Source organism: Gouania willdenowi, chromosome 1 (genome assembly GCF_900634775.1).
Source record: "Gouania willdenowi chromosome 1, fGouWil2.1, whole genome shotgun sequence".
Lineage (NCBI taxonomy): Eukaryota > Metazoa > Chordata > Actinopteri > Blenniiformes > Gobiesocidae > Gouania > Gouania willdenowi.
In genome coordinates, this window is record NC_041044.1 from 22,083,072 (window position 1) to 22,099,955 (window position 16,884).

Consider the following 16,884-nt stretch of genomic DNA (forward strand, 5'->3'; position numbering starts at 1 on the left):
CAAGTATTTCTGATTGTGATTATCACAACACCAATTCAGAAATGAACATATTAAACAAAAAATAAATGATAAAAATTAAAATACAACTTTTGTAATCTCATGATTTAATTCAGGGATACACTTTGTGTACACTTTGGAAGTGTATTTCTTTCACTTTTGGAGCAAAGGGAATCTTAAGATAATTAGTCCTAGACTCCTGTCTTTGAAATAATAATATAAATTACAGGTAATTAAAAGCCTTTTATTTAAATATGTGGTAAATGATTATTTAAAGCTATATTTCTTTCTTTTTTCAATGTTTACATCACCTTTTTTATTCATTGTTAAATATTATACGCATTACATTCATGTTTCTTAGTAACAGTACACAAGTAGGTGCATCAAACATGAGATGTCATGAAAAAATAAATATAAATATAAAAATACCTACAATATGAGAATAATAAATATAAAAAGATTGGTTAAAGAGGTCAGAATTCTAATCTAAATCAATTATCAAATTTAATGTATAGACAGACTTCTTAATATCGACTCATTTGATGGATTCGACGTAATATTTACACTCAATGCTGAATGCTGTAAAGTGTGGGTACATTTTTGGGAATTTAAATTTATGGATGTGGAATTTACCAAGAAAAATCATTAGATTAATTGTTTGTTGTAAAAAAAAAAATTGTTTTTGTTTTCATATAACAAAATTATATATTTTGCTGTCAGACTAACTGTAACTTTCTAATTATTGATCAAAAACTATTCTATATTCTTCCAGAAATGTTAAAGCAATCTCTACTTTAACTGGGGAATCCTACCGGACGTCACCTGTCAAACTGTCAATCACTAAAGCCAACAGGAAGTGAACAATGACGTGGTTTCACCATTGTTGTTATATCTACAGTTTCCACCACTTGTCCTTAACTCATAAAAATTTGAATAAACTGGACACCTTTTTTTTCAAATCACATGAACAGGCTGAATGAACGCTTTATTTGTAGAGTTAAAACTGGTCGTGTATGAAACATATCACTAACACCCCCCCCATGTTGAGCCTGTAATGGTTCAGTCCGGTGACGTTCTTCGCGGGAGCGGAAAAACGTGGGTCCGACAGTGCGGAAAAGCAGCGGTGGTTAACCTGCGATAACATCTGCTTTTTACTGAAATACAAGCAATATCGAGGCTATTTTTCCATCTATTCGCACCCAGGAGAGGATTGTGAGGGTAAACGTGTGTTCATTGTCAGCGTTTGGCTGCTACTTGTTGTGTAACGTGTGTTTATTGAGCAGGCGCTCGGCTCACAGCGTGTTTGTGCGAAATAAAATGTGTCTGTTGTAGTTCCGTGTTTTATTCTGACACTATACGGTGGGTACGGACATACATACTGTTTGATGGTTCCTTGTGTCTGTATAGTTACAGTGACTGACCTGTTAGGATGATGCGTGGACCTCAGAAGGATGTTGTGTGTTAAGGGGGAGGGGCCTGTCTGCATACTTACTCAGCATCATTTCAGTAAATTCAGGTTTTAATGACAGTTTTTCAGAATATCAGATTAATTTGAGATTATATATGTACAATAGAATTGTGTAGCGGTTAGATGTTTTCATCTTGAGGAAGAGAAGTAATTTGTATGCCTGTCCTTAGTGCGTCACCTGTGTTAAATCAAGGCCCGGGGGCCAAATCTGGCCTTTCATAGCATCTGATTGGGCCCTCAGTAGAAAGTGAAAATGAATTATTGTATAAATTACCAAATAATTCAGTTGTATACTGTTGTTGAAAGATCTCTACGTTTTTCTAAATTTAAAAAGCAATCTTTACTCAAATCTCTTCAAATTAAATAAAATTTGGTCGAAAAATGAGTAAATCAAAGGACATTGCAGTATCTGTCACTTATAAATGCTTACATATTGTTGATGTCTTCCATACTTGATATCTAATTTATAACTGGAAGTCATAAGATTTTATTTTGAAAAGAATTAGCCATTGTGGAAAACTGCTATCTACTTTTAAAAGTAGTTGACATATTATTGTAAATCGTTATACTCGTGTTTTGAAATGATCTTTTTTTTTTTTTTTTTTTTTTAATTTATTTATTTTTTAACAGCTTGGTTGTTGCTTCTGATATGGCTCGAGATTGGAAACCTGGTGATCTGATTTTTGCAAAGATGAAGGGATATCCTCACTGGCCTGCAAGAGTAAGTATGAGGCTTCACTCGATCACCTCCGGTTTGAACAAATCTTATGAAATAGGTTGTACACATCAATCAATCTTTATTTGTTGAACATTAATTATACTCAACTACATGTTAGACAAATAAAAGCTAAACATTAAAATGCTAAAAAAAAAAAATTAAAAGTACAAACTTAAAGAAGCATGATCCTTTTCTTTGACTTACTAATATTTATATAGATCAGGGATGGGCTACTGTTATTACAGCAGGGCCACAAAAATGTGATTGTTTGATGCAAGGGCCACATCATCAACATTAATGCCAGTTTTAAGAATAACGACTAATCTGAGCATTGTTTGTTGTCTTTTTTAGGGATAGACTGATATGGATTTTTTAGGGCCGATACCGATTTTTTTTCTCCATCAGCCTTAGCCGATGACCGATACGGACCGCCGATATTTGGAGCCGATACTGCTTTTGCTCACTCCATTTACATCATAAAAATTACACAATGATGATCACAAATGGTACAAGTCTCAATTTTTAAAAAAGGAACATTTATTGAAAGTAACTAAGGTGAGGTAGAACAAGAACAAGTAAAAAAATATTTAACAAATATTAAACATGGTTGATGTAGAAAAAGTAAAACATAATAACAAATATTAAAAACAGGTGATGTAGAACAAGTAAAACATAATAACAAATATTAAAAACAGGTGATGTAGAACAAGTAAAACATAATAACAAATATTTAAAACAGGTGATGTAGAACAAGTAAAACATAATAACAAATATTAAACATGGTTGATGTAGAAAAAGTAAAACATAATAAAAAATATTAAACATGGTTGATGTAGAACAAGTAAAACATAATAACAAATATTAAAAACAGGTGATGTAGAACAAGTAAAACATAATAACAAATATTAAAAACAGGTGATGTAGAACAAGTAAAACATAATAACAAATATTAAAAACAGGTGATGTAGAACAAGTAAAACATAATAACAAATATTAAAAACAGGTGATGTAGAACAAGTAAAAAATATTTCAGCTCTCTGTAAATGATACAGATCAGTGAACGCAGCGGCCTGAATCGGCCGATGCCGATGTATTGGTCTATCACTAGTCTTTTTGTGTAGTTTTTTTTCTGAGTTTTTAGTCATTTTGTGTGTTTTTGGAGTCCTTTTGTGTATTTATTTGTCATTTTGAGAGTTTCTGCTCTAATTTGTGTATTTTTTGAGTCATGTATGTGTTTTTGTATTTCTTGTGTGTTAATTTTGCATTTTGTTTATTATCGACCGATGTCTTTTTTAATATTATTTTTTTTCAGTATTTTTCTCATTTTGGGTATTTTTTCTGTCATTTTGTGAGTTTAAGTGGTTGTTTTGTTTTATTTGATGTCCTTTCTTGTGTATTATGAGTCTTTTTTATGCATTTTTGGAATCTGTTTTTGTTGTTTGCTTGGCATATTTTTGTATACATTCTGTGCATTTTGCTGTTATTTTGTGTATTATATTGGGAATCATATTACTTCCAATTTCTTGATTTACATTTTTTGTTGGATTTGTCTTGGGGGCTGCACAGAATTAGTGGCCCCTGGGCCGCCACTTGCCTATGTCTGATATAGATGATTCTTAAAATATTAAGACATGACAGTACATAAGTTTATGTCATTAGTATAGTATTAAAATGGTTGCCATGTCACCTGATCAGCTTCTCTTTTGAATCTCTCCAGATTGATGAAGTGCCCGATGGCGCTGTGAAGCCGTCAAACATCAAGTTTCCGATTTTCTTCTTTGGCACCCATGAAACGTGAGTCGCTACTAAATAAGTAAACATAGCAAAGGCAGCTACAGTTGCTACACACACTTTTGACTATTTTAACATTAGTTTGAAGCTTGTGCTGGTGGACCTGTTGTCTTTGTAGTTTTGTATTTTTTAGTATGTATGTAGTATGCTGTCAAAGAATAGTTGTCTTCAGAGAACTATTTATTATTTTAATTCTATTGGTTAAAGAGGAAGCTTCCAACTTTCAAAATGTGTGTTAAAACTGCTGGAGACAATATGTTTTTTTAAATAGATAAATCTATAGTGTAGGCCTCATAGATCAATAAACCTAAGATCGTTTGCTCGAACAAAAAATGTGAAAGGTTGAAATTGCTGCTCGAAAGTTTGTTTTTGCATCTCCACTACTCCACTGGAACCTCGTTTACAGACATTTTTGGTAGAGTTGCACATTGCATTGTGGGATGTGGAGTCTCGGTGTAGACGGATGCATAGAAGTGTTTTTCTTTCATTCTTACCATGATTTCTTCTGTTTGCCCCCAAAAACTTTTCTAAAGTGACTTCCCAACACATTTCTGTTTTATTCACAGACTGAAAGTTGCGGCAAAATAATGGCAGACGAATGATACAAGAAACCACAGTAAAAATACTTCTATGCATCTTATTATGGGACTCCACATCCTATAATGCAATGCGCAGAACTTTTCTAACATGTCAAGAAACTGTTTACAGTGAAGTTAAAAACTAACAGCAATTTCAGCCTTTTACATCTTTTTTCTGAGCAAATCATCTTTGATTTATTGATCTATGAGGTCTACATTATAGATTTATCTGATTAAAAAAATTACCATCATCTGGTAGCTTTAACTAATCAGAAATTATTTATTGACATCTGTTAAATTAGCCATTCTGTTGTGTTCTAGGTGTTGTTAGCTAAGGGCATAAATGTTTGATTTGATTGAGTTCCTACCAACCCTTTTGCACTGTGCGCTAAGCTAATGCTAAGTTTTTTAGGACTTGGTAAGCTTTCAATTAAAAAAAAATCAAATCTTCAAAAAAGATTGAATCTCTTCCAGAGCTTTTCTTGGGCCAAAAGATGTCTTTCCTTACCATGCCAATAAAGAAAAGTATGCCAAACCCAACAAGAGGAAAGGCTTTAATGAAGGATTGTGGGAGGTTGAGAACAACCCTAAAGTAGAGCTGACAGCACCCAAGGTACGTCTGTCACCTGCCTGTCCTGACCCATACCATAGGATAACAGACGTTAACTACCTGAGTCGGTTTTTGTTCACCTTTTAGTGATTCCTATAATTTCTATATATGAGAGTTTTTACAGTTCATTTTCAAATCATATCCTGGTTCTACAAAGGGCTGAAGCAATAATCTCTGCCCTTAGGGTTTACAGTATGTTGTCTTCACATAAATCTATCAGGTCAAACTCACCCTTTGAATTTTATTCACTCATTTTCATATCAAAGGATGGAAATACAACTTGACAAATCAGAAAAAATGAAGAGAGGTTTCTTGTCAGTTGTCCTGCGTCTTTGAATTGTTTTCATTTAACAATTCTCTGTTTATAGCCAGTTTGTCCCCAGTTGTTTGCTGAAAAGGATTCAGACAGCAGCCCAGAAGGAGAAGAGGACGCAGAGGAGAGGGAGGTTAAGTCCAAAGTAAGCCTAAAGTCACCACTTAGATAATATTAACACTGTACTTACATTCTTTAACATTATTATTTGCTCCTGAGTTGTCAGCTTTCTTTTTTTTTAAAATGCTGTTTCCTTTGTGTATCTTTGTCTCACATTAACATTTCTTTACCTGTGGTCATTTACAAATGCAAAGCATGATTAATTTCACATTAGATGAACATGATTTTGTGCCACAGAAGAATTCTGGCTAACTTTTCTCCCAATAAGATCCATTCATCCCCCCCACCACACTGCATCCTCATATGCTGTCTTGGGTGCATTCAGGTTCCAGAAAGTGAGGCTGAGCAGGACAATGAGGAGGAGGATGAGGAGGAAGGGTCTCTGATGTCTGAGCAGGGTCCTCGGGACCAGGATGTACGTACTTTGCATGCCGGTCAAACCGTAGAGTGATGCAGGTCGTCTCCGCTGGGCGCATGTGACACTTTCTCAGATGGTGCTTTCATTCTCTTCTACCCTAAAGTCCTGAGGTGGTTGATGCCTTAATCAGAACGCCTGGTTTGTTTTTTAATACTGTCTGTAGTTGTTGTCGTTTTCTTTATGCATTAGTAACATAATTTATTTTGAAATAACAACAGGTTGAATCATGGGACCAGCAGTTTCTATATTTTTATTGCTATAGTAATAAGCTGAGGTCTCTCCTTGTGCAGGATCAGGCTGGTTTTAGCTTTGACACACAGATCCATATATGTTGTCACTGACATCCTGGTTCGCTGTCACACTCTCTATTTCCTGCTCATAATCTGTATATTCATGCAGTCTGCATTTGGTGACATTATTTCATTTGCACATTGTTTTCTTTGTGCTTTGGAGGAAGTTGAGTCAAAATCTCAGTTCGTCCCTCGTTGTATTTTCCTTGAAGTGATTGGACTGTTCATGGTGGTTTTCCTCCTGATCTCCTTGATCTTCTTGAATTTATTGTTAGAGAGCTGGAATAGCAAAGATATGGTGTAGTAATGAAATCATTCACTAGATGGTGCTGCTGGTTTAAAGGATCAAATAAAGGCAAATTACACACACTTTTTACCCTCTTTCTTCCCTCTTCTCCACTTAGGTAAAGTGGCCTGTTAAATGTAGTTATTAATATTTTATGTGAAATTTCAGGCTTTGACTCTGAAAGACTCGTCAGAAGTTCCCAAACCCAAGAGAGGAAGAAAGAAAAAGGTTGGTAGCATCCAATAAATAATCTTTTAATCAGAACAACAAAGCTGTTGCAGTTAAACAAAAATCTTTTTTACATCTTTGTCCCAGAGTGATGCAGACCAAGAGCAGGAAAATGATGACGTGCCGACTAGTCCCATTAGCACTTCAGGTACAATGTATTTTCTGTATTATGGCTGCTTAAGTTAAAAGGTAAAATAAAAAATAAAAATAATTTTTGAAGGTATTTTTGAAGGATTTGTTCAACAATTAAAATAATATGAGAGAAAAAGAACAAAAATCATGAATAATTGTGTTGATCAAAATATGTCTTCCATTAAGGAATGGTCTTCCTCCGCTCAGTAGTTGTAGGATTATGTTGATCCTGTACTGGTGACTTCTGTTTTCTCTCTGTTTGATCTTTGGTGTTTAACGAATAGTTTGAACATGTTTAATGTTCGCATTTTTCATTGACACACATTCTCAGTTATTTGCAAATTTGCTGTTGTGCTGCCTGTTTCGTAACCATTTTGGTAGTTCTCACACCTTGTTTGGCTTTTACGAAACAATTCCTGGGTTCTGTGAGGCATCAGCTGTTTTTTTTTTTTACATAAATTAAACACATGTACAGTCCTGACAACAAATATTAGTTTTAAATCGTGCTTTTGAACTTTTGACGTTGACTTTTGAGGCGTAATCAGTCGTGTATTGGCTCGTCTGATGTTTGTGTTGCTTTTCTGTCATCAGGTGGAGACATTCCCAAACGAAGAGGCAGGAAGCCCAAAGCTGAGAAAATGCTGCTACTGCACCAGCAGCAGGACCAACGTGGCTCTGGCAGTGAAATGTAAAGACGTCAGGAGTTTCCTGATAGATGCAAATTTTCCATATTTGTTTTTGTTGGAGCTCACCGGGTGAAATATCCAATGAATATTCTTGTTGTAATGGACAGAATTTCTAGGCGCAGTCAGGGCGTTGAGGGGGTCCGGTTCGGGGGCCTCAGTATTGCATCACTGCTTTTTGCAGATGATGTGGTCCTGTTGGCTCCAACATACCGAGACCTTCAACTCTCACTGGATCGGTTCGCAGCCGAGTGTGAAGCGGCCGGAATGAGAATCAGCACCTCCAAATTCGAGTCCATGGTTCTCGACCGGAAAAAGGTGGAGTGCCTTCTCCGGGTTGGAGATGAGGTTCTGCCCCAGGTGGAGGAGTTCAAGTACCTCGGGGTCTTGTTCACGAGTGAGGGAAGGATGGAGCGAGAGATCGACAGGCGGATTGGTGCAGTGTCTGCAGTGATGCAGAGTCTGCACCAGTCCGTCATTGTAAAAAGGGAGCTGAGCCAAAAAGCGAAGCTCTCGATTTACAGGTCGGTCTACGTTCCAACCCTCACCTATGGTCATGAACTTTGGGTCATGACCGAAAGAACAAGATCACGGGTACAAGCGGCCGAAATGAGTTTCCTCCGTAGGGTGGCTGGGCTCTCCCTTAGAGATAGGGTGAGAAGCTCAGTCATTCGGGAGGGGCTCAAAGTAGAGTCGCTGCTCCTCCGCATCGAGAAGAGCCAGATGAAGTGGCTCGGGCACCTAATTAGGATGCCCCCTGAACGCCTCCCTAGTGAGGCGTTCAGGGCACGTCCCTCCGGAAGGAGGCCCCGGGGAAGACCCAGGACACGCTGGAGAGACTATGTCTCTCGGCTGGCCTGGGAACGTCTCGAGGTCCCCCCGGAAGAGCTGGAGGAAGTGGCCGGGGAGAGGGAAGTCTGGGCCTCCCTACTGAGGATGCTGCCCCCGCGACCCGGAAACGGCTAAGCGGGAGAAGATGGATGGATGGATGGATATTCTTGTTTCTCCTTTGTTGTCAGGGACACCAGCGAGTCCGAGAAAAAGCGAAAAAGAGCATCAGAGGACAAGTCCCAAAGTGGAGATGAGGAGAAGAGAAAAAAGAAAGAAGAAAGCAAAGTAAAGGATGCAGAGGGGAAGGAGCCTGATGCCAAGAAGAAGAAACAGTCCAAAGATGGAAGCTCCTCTGGATCTGACGACGAAGAGGCAAGTCTTTACGCATGATGAAGAATATGTTGTAAACTGATTTAAATACATGTATTGTGCTGATCAATCGGCCTTTGTTCACTTTTAGAAAAACAAGGGCAAAAAAAATCTGCAGAGCTCTGAATCTGATAAAGATGCACGGCGGAGGAAAGCAGAAGAAACAAGGGAGTAAGTTTATGTGAAGGCTGATCGGAGGTCACTAGAGCTTCAAATAGTTCAAGGTTTTTAACACAGGAGCAGCTTCTCTCATTGTATGATCTATGAGCGCCCCCTAGTGGCCCTCACAAGGACATCGTAACTTATCACGTTTTTAAATGTTGTAACATGGTCCTGTTGTTTTTCAGATGAAACAATGAAACAGAACAAAAAAAGCTGATTAAGATGTTAAATGAGTTGTTTAGGACAGTGTTTCTCAAATGATGGTATGTGTACTCCTAAGGGTACGTGATGGCACTACAGGGGGTACTTGAGAGAGTGGAAAACTAATAAATAAAAGCATTTAAATATGGGGATTTCAAACTATGTATTTTTGGTTAAAAATGATGTATCACAAAATGAAACATAATAATAGGAAGAGTTGAAATATATATATTTTATATTTTTTAGACCAAAGAAAGATGAAGGGAAGAAAAATGAAGAGAAGACGGGAGTCAAGAAAAAAGGTGAAGGATGCATATGAGAGAGTTATCATATTGTGACTTGACTTTTTATGATGTTAGGATACACGGACATCAAGAGAAGTTATTAGAAATGTAGATTTTTAAGTGGAACAATGTTTTTGTTTTCTCTCTTTCTCTCTGCACAGAAATGTCGATTGAATTGAAGCTTCAGAAGCTGCACAGTGAAATCAAGATTTCCCTGAAAATCGACAGCCCTGTGAGTTAAAGCTGCTTCACCAATCGATCCTTTCAGCCCTGAGAGCACGACTGCACCTGTCGGACAACGTCTCTTCTTCAATGTCCCTAAACAGCAGCTCCAAATATCAATCCTAACCAGCTTAGAAATATTGAGGGTGTCCCGATCCGATACTGATATCAGCCCAATATCAGCAAAAAAACAAAAGCATCCCATTAAATACAGGCCTGGATCTAATTCAGCACGTAGATAAAAGCAGCCGTTCCACACTTCATTCCAGCAGTTTTTATCCACTTGTTCAGGTTATGTTTTAGGGTCCTCTAATTTTTATTTATTCTATTCCGTTGTAGAATATTCCTTGGTTTAAGATTAAAATGTATTCAACCCATTGGGTCAGTTTGTCTCATACCTACTGTTACTGACTATTGTTCTCAGAGAAATATCACTTGATTAAGCCTCTTATAACAGTCCACACTACAAAATAAATATTAAAAGTATGTATGATTCATACTGTTATCACATTGGACTGTTAGCGGCTAATACTAATGGATTACAATATCGGTATCACATTGGAAGAGAAAAAGCAGCATCCAGACACCCCTAATTTTTTGATGTAATGAATAGTTATAATCAAACAGTGGAACTTACACTAAAATGAATTGACTTGGTACATATTATTAAGGCAGTAGCACATCTGTCAAAGGTTGGTTTACAGCAGGAAGCTGCCAGTGATCAGGTCATGTTCAAAAAGGAATTAATGGCAATGTTAAGTGCACGTCCTATTTCCCCAATGCTGTTAGTTTTTGTCCAACTGAATATGACAGTGAATCAATGCAAAGACTGCCACATAGTTACCCTAGACCACAGGTGTCAAACTCAAGGCCCGGGGGCCAAATCCGGCCCTTTAGAGCACTCGATTTGGCCAGTAGGAGACAATTAAAATGGGAAAACATTCAATTACCAACTAATTCAGTTCAGTAAACTCACAGTTTCCCCCTGCTTATGTCACATGATAGCAGTCATTTATCATCTCAAATTTTATGAAAGACCTCTTTAATTCTTTCAAAATCCTGCAATTTTCCTTGTGAGTTTAGATTATTTTGGTCTTTTTAAACATGTAGAGAAGTATAAACATTAAGTTATTGCTCTCTGTACACCTAAACTATCAACACATAACAAAACAGGCCCAAAAAGATGTACAGTAAGCTGAGGCCTTGGCTTTAGGTGTTTTTTCCACCTATAATCTGTGGCCCACTTGAGATCAAACTGGTCTGAATTTTTCCCACAAACTAAAATGAGTTTGACACCCCTCTTGCTGTTCTTCCTTTGATTCTTGGTCACCTGTTTGTATTTCTTTCCTCCACACCTCACTAGGATGTGAAGAAGTGCCTTGACGCGTTAGACGAGCTCTGTGCCCTTCAGGTCACGACCCAGCATCTACAGAAACACAGTGAACTCATAGCAACACTCAAAAAGGTCTGCAGTGATGTGCGCTGCATATACAGTATGTAGAAAGGTTGCTTTGCTCTCACAAGAGTTTTGAGCGTTGACGGTCTTTCTTCACCGTTCCAGATCCGCAGATTCAAAGCGAGCCAGGACATTGTGGACAAAGCCACGATGTTGTACCATAAGTTTAAAAGTATGTTTCTGGTTGGAGAGGGCGACTGCATGCTCAGCCAGGTGCTCAACAAGTCCTTAGCAGAACAGCGACAGCACGAGGAAGCTAAGAAAGGAGCGCTGAAGAGAGCCGACTCAGCCAAAGAAAACTCAGGTGAAAGACATTCTTTTTTCTTTGCCCTATGTAAGCGGACTGAAACAGTGCCAACAAGTAAGTATTGAAAAGAATCTACTCCTGTTACAACAAGCATAAAATGCGCAGACGACAGTTGTACACATGCTGCTCAGTAACTGGAACACGCTGGAGGTAATAATATGACACTTAGTATGTTGACAGCAGACAACCACAGCCCTAGACAGTAAAAAAAGAACCTGCAGCTGTCAATAATCAGAGAGTTGTTGGCTGACAAACATCTTCTTGGCGACTTCTTGAACGACACACGTTCAGGCCTAATCGACCTGTGAAAGCCTCCCTGCTCTGAGGTGACACTGTGAGAAAAGGGTTAAAGCATTGTAGTGGTGAGAACATCTATATGTTGATGGTAAACCTTCGATGAGAAAAAAAATTAAATTAGTTAATTTTATATTTTACAACTGGCTTAAGATGCTAAAACCAGCTCCTTCCTGTTTTAGTTGAACTTTGATGTTTACACGTGTGCCAACACAGGCCATAATCATGCACACAATGACTGTCAGATCTGTGGGAACTTTCCATTTTGAAATATTAGTGATAAAGTTAGATTGTGGCCTGAACACACTGTCAGTGCATTTGTATCTTAATGGCACAGTTAACTCCATCACACATGCAGTGTGAGACTTCTGAAGGGTGAGAAAACTAGAGGAATAGTTTCAGTTGTTATCCAACAACAGTTTTAGTTTTACAAGTTCAACTTGAAAATGAAACCAAAATAACACTTTGAGGTAGTCTTTTCTAGCCTAGGGTACAAAACACTCTACAGTTGACGGTGGTATCCCTTAAAGCTGCAGTTTGTAGAATCGTGAGACACTCCATACTCGCCCCTCCTCTCCTGAACAAAACTTACTGGTCGTCTTGTGAATGTTTGCACTAACTTGCACATCTGTGGAGCTCTTAAGGACTTTTTTCTCCATAGAGACGAGTAACAAATGTTTGGACTTTATCTCATGTTATTGGAGTTTTGTGATGTTCTAGAGACATGAAGGCACGTTTCACTCACTGCTGTGAGGACAATAAGAGGCTCAGAGTCGCTCCTTACACAAGCAGCTGAGCTCAGCTGATCAGAGCAGACACACTCCACATCCACACTGCAAATGAAATGTGTCTGTTCTCTCCACCTTAGATAATGTTTCTCTTAGGGTTACAAGTGATTTATCCCGTCTGTTATCACTCTCTCTGACTCGGTATGTGTGGCAGACTGCGCACGGACTGAAAGCGGATTGCACGCAGTCCACCTCACATATCGAGTCAGAGGAACCTCCGCCGAGTCTGTTTCTCCTTTTTGTTTTTTGATCAATTTTTTATTATTTTCAGAACAGTTCATAGCGTTGTGTGTTCTTAAGGTGTGTTCACACCAAACGTGACTGAGGTGACTAGATTACATTAAAAATCAATGTAAATAATGCGACTTGAAGCGACCCCACTTGCGTGATTCCAACAACTAGGTCCTGCGCAACCTAGTCGCTCAAAGTTGAAAAATTTGAACTTTTGAAGCGACAACTCCGTCTGTAGAGCCGAGGCAGCAGCCCCTCCTTCTCGCTACAGTGAGACGGCTACAGCGGCTGTACTCTTCCTCAACTTACCGGGGCAAAATTGAAGTGGTTAACTTCTTGACTAAGCCTACACTCTGAGTGAACTCACCATTAGTAACTTTGTTAGTTGAAACTGTAATAGCGGCGCTGTCTATGATTAATGCTGTAAACATACGGCTAGAGAAGAAATGATCAGCTTTCTCTTTCCCTCGTCACCCGCTCCGCACACATGAACACACTGTTCCCTGGTCATCACGTCACTGGAGTGATGTACGTTCAAGCAACTCATCACAGGTGATTGAAGTGAGTGCGGTCGCTCCAGTCGCGTTTGGTGTGAACGTACTTTTAGAAGGTAGTATGCAGAGAGGGAAGATTACTTACATATGCAAACAGTAATATTGAACAGTGGATAATTACTATAGGTGAACAGTTTAAAATGCACAATTAACATAAATCTGTCCCTCTGTTCTCGGTACAACACAAGTATGTATAGAAGAAAAGTTAAGTAAAATACACTCCATCCAGCCCATACCCACTCACCTCACCCCAAGGAACCAAGGAATGGACCCAAAAGGAAAAAATAAATAATGGAATAAGAGAAAAAAGTGAAAGGAGAGTCTGTTTCTCCTGAATGTTTGAGCTTTTATTCTGTTGCTTCTCTACCTCTGTCTGCCTTTTTCCTCTTGCTTTGCTGTGTAACCGTTGTGCCAAAACTCGTGTTAAAGACCTCGGCTAGAAGATATGCCATGGGATTGTCCCTACTCAGATTGAGAATGCGTATAGACTTTTGACGAGCAGCTCGAGCAGCCAATAGTAATGCTTAAAACACCCCACGGGATCGCTTTGTTGATAGAAAGATCTCTGATTGGCTGAGGTCCAGCTTCACGCTCCTGTATTTCTAAAGCTCATTTACAGGACCAGGAGAAGGAGAAAAGATTCACTGTCCACTGAGAACACTTTGGATTACAACATGCTCAAAGATGATTATGGATTTTTGACCAAATAACGCCAAAAAAACTTACATACTGCAGCTTTGATTAGTTATTGTGGTAAGAGCTGTGCAACATCCAGTCGATCCTGAATCTTTTGTGCCATCTTGGTGTATATATTGCATTAGACTGCTGTTTCTTTCTTGACTAACATTTTCTTTATCCTATTGATGGTGTTCCAAAGGCAATGTAGATGTCAATAATGGAAGCCAAGAAGGAAATGACCAAATGTGAAAGTAAATGTGCTGACATCATAGTTAAATTTCCTTAAAGTATGGATGTGTGTATTAGTTGCTTCAATGTGTATCACGTGAGTGATAATAATCACATGAAACAACCAGTGCAGATGTTCAGCATGCCTCTTTCACAGTTAAGACTACTTAGAGATTAGTTGATGAGTTGATGCTGGTGTTCTTACATCACACAGAGGCTGAATGTATGAAGCGTCTGGTTTGATCAGACGATTCATTGGCACCATGAGGACTGGCTTCCAGTTACTGGTGAAATGTCATTTCTAAACACAATAGAGAAGTCTTTTATACTCCCAGTTATTTAGCTTTTTATGGAGGTGTGATTCTGAATGTGGTCATGGTTTTTTTTCCCCCCCACTGGGACTAGTCACAACCTCAAGTACGCACATTTCTGCAGTTTTTGTGTTCACCTCCTGTGAAAAGCCTGTTTCTGCGGTGAAGTGTGACCAATAGGTGTGAAATGTAATTTTACTGAGCTAAAGAGTGCCTTGGTGTGTTTGTGTGTCATCACATGCTGCTACAGCCTCTCCTCTCTGCAGTGTCTAGGTCATGTAATGACGTTCTCCTCTAACTGCTATTCTGTCCATCTGTTACTGCTTGAAGACAAGATGAATGGAGTGATGGGCCTAGAGGAGAAGAAGCAGGAGTTGGACAGAGAGAAGCCTCTTGAAGACGCCTCATCAGGAGACCTTAGGTACCGTAGTTAATGCCATAAAAGCATGTTATCCTAATATTTTAAATGTACCCTGACATGTTTTAGTGCAGTCCTCTGCCTATAAAGCCATGCCACACAATGCCATCAGTTTATATAAACATTACCTTATAACTTAGGAACAAAATCTTTTTATAACTTCATTTATACAGAAAAGAAAAGCCTGGAAATCTACACACAATAAATGTATTTTAACTACTACACAATCGAACAATCACAGGCACTGTCACACTCAATTAACCTAATGCATGCTTTAAGCATCCCTAGAAAAAAAGCATGCATGCTCAGCAAGCAGAGGTGTAAAGAGTACTGATAAATCTACTGAAGTAGAAGTACTGATACATTTTTGAAATTGTACTCAAGTACAGTACAAGTAAGTCATGCATTTTCTGTAATAAATCTTGCCACGGTTCCCTTGCATAAAGTAAACTTCTCATGTATAGGAATGTAATTTAAAAGTATGTTTCTGGTTGGAGAGGGCGACTGGAAGGCATGTGTATAAAATGTCCATTTATATATAGCACACATTTTGAATTCAATTCTAAATTTTAAAAAAAATCTCAGCCTCAAAGTATAGGTAAATGTATGAACTCTAAAACTGTGCCATATAGGTAACAGTAACTTTCACCTCTGTCAGCAAGAACCTGCAAACTGCACCCACTTCTCTTGTGTTCACCACAGCAGGTTTCTATGTGATATTTGAATTACAAAGGCGACATGGAACCACCTTCATACTGTCCTGTTTATTCCTCTTCTACGTTTACAGATGCCAATGATCGTTAGCTTGTTTTTCTGTCTCATCTTTGTGCAGTGCCCTTAAAGTGCAGGAGGAGTCCACCTGAGTGCTCATTTATACAAAGAAGGAAGATTTGCTGCTACACAAATGCAACCTAAGACCAAACTGGAATGACCAGCTATCCCACACAGTTCATGACTGACGGCCAGCTTTGGTGACCAGTGAACTGCTTTCACCAGCACTGCTGCTCATAGGCTGTAGATTAAAACACAGCCTGAAGATGACTGACTGCTGGTTTTGGTGTACTCTTACTGACTGACCTTACAGACACCTTGCTCTGCATTGTTACTAACTAGAGGAAGAATGTGAGGTGTACCTGAGTCTTAGAGTGCTCACTGAAACCTGTAGATTATGCTTAATTGTGCACTGTTCTCATCTGTTTTAATCTCTGACAAATTATTTTAGGTAATATGTTTTGCCTGTAGTAGGAAGTGTCTTTAGTACCTGCAGAATGATTCTTTAATAATAGTCGCTTGAGATGGACAAATAGGAAATAATGGAGTTTGCCAAAGTTTCTTTTACCAGTAAGTGTTCATTTCTAACCATGTTTTTGGCTGTAGTTTAACTTTGGTTTTAAGCTGTTGTAAATAAGAGTATTTTTCTGCCTGTCTGACAAGCCTGTTACAACATCCTAATAAAGTGCTAACTCAAGTCTCGTCTTGTTCATATTATTTAACCCTTTAGAACAAGTATTCAGTTTCTCAGTTATTGAACAAGTCTACTGAAAAACTAGCATTAAGATTGAATATGAATTATTTGCTCAACGATTGGCCAAATATCAAAGAGTGACCATATTTAAATTTTCTATGACGTTAAGAAATCTGCTTTTTAACATGGGCAACAAAAAGTTGACATTAGCAATGTTTTTTTGACCACTCATTACCCCCATCCTAAATGGTAAGACATTGATTTTATCCGTAGTAGTGGTTTTTTTTCCCCCAGATTCAGATGCAATTCTGTGTTCTAGTCAAATTTCATTAACATTGTACATTTTTAGACAATCTGCCATTAAAACGGCAATAATGCCAACGAAATCAACACGTGTTTTATTGGCGTTATGTTTGAATTGAATTAAATTGATTATACTTTATTAATCCCCGA

The 16,884-nt window shown here is 38.3% G+C and overlaps 1 protein-coding gene across 1 annotated transcript; it reads left to right on the plus strand.

The window, feature by feature from the left end:
• Positions 1-1,067: 1,067 nt before the first annotated feature.
• On the plus strand, positions 1,068-16,434 carry psip1a (PC4 and SFRS1 interacting protein 1a). The gene is made up of 17 exons (XM_028456245.1): positions 1,068-1,215; positions 2,096-2,186; positions 3,901-3,977; positions 5,027-5,165; positions 5,531-5,620; positions 5,921-6,010; positions 6,758-6,817; positions 6,905-6,965; positions 7,541-7,637; positions 8,652-8,835; positions 8,924-9,003; positions 9,442-9,497; positions 9,641-9,711; positions 11,065-11,166; positions 11,263-11,461; positions 14,879-14,969; positions 15,799-16,434. The coding sequence occupies exons 2-17, from the start codon at positions 2,115-2,117 to the stop codon at positions 15,827-15,829; spliced, it is 1,500 nt and encodes a 499-aa protein (XP_028312046.1). The 5' UTR covers positions 1,068-1,215; positions 2,096-2,114; the 3' UTR covers positions 15,830-16,434.
• The last annotated feature ends 450 nt before the right edge of the window (positions 16,435-16,884 follow it).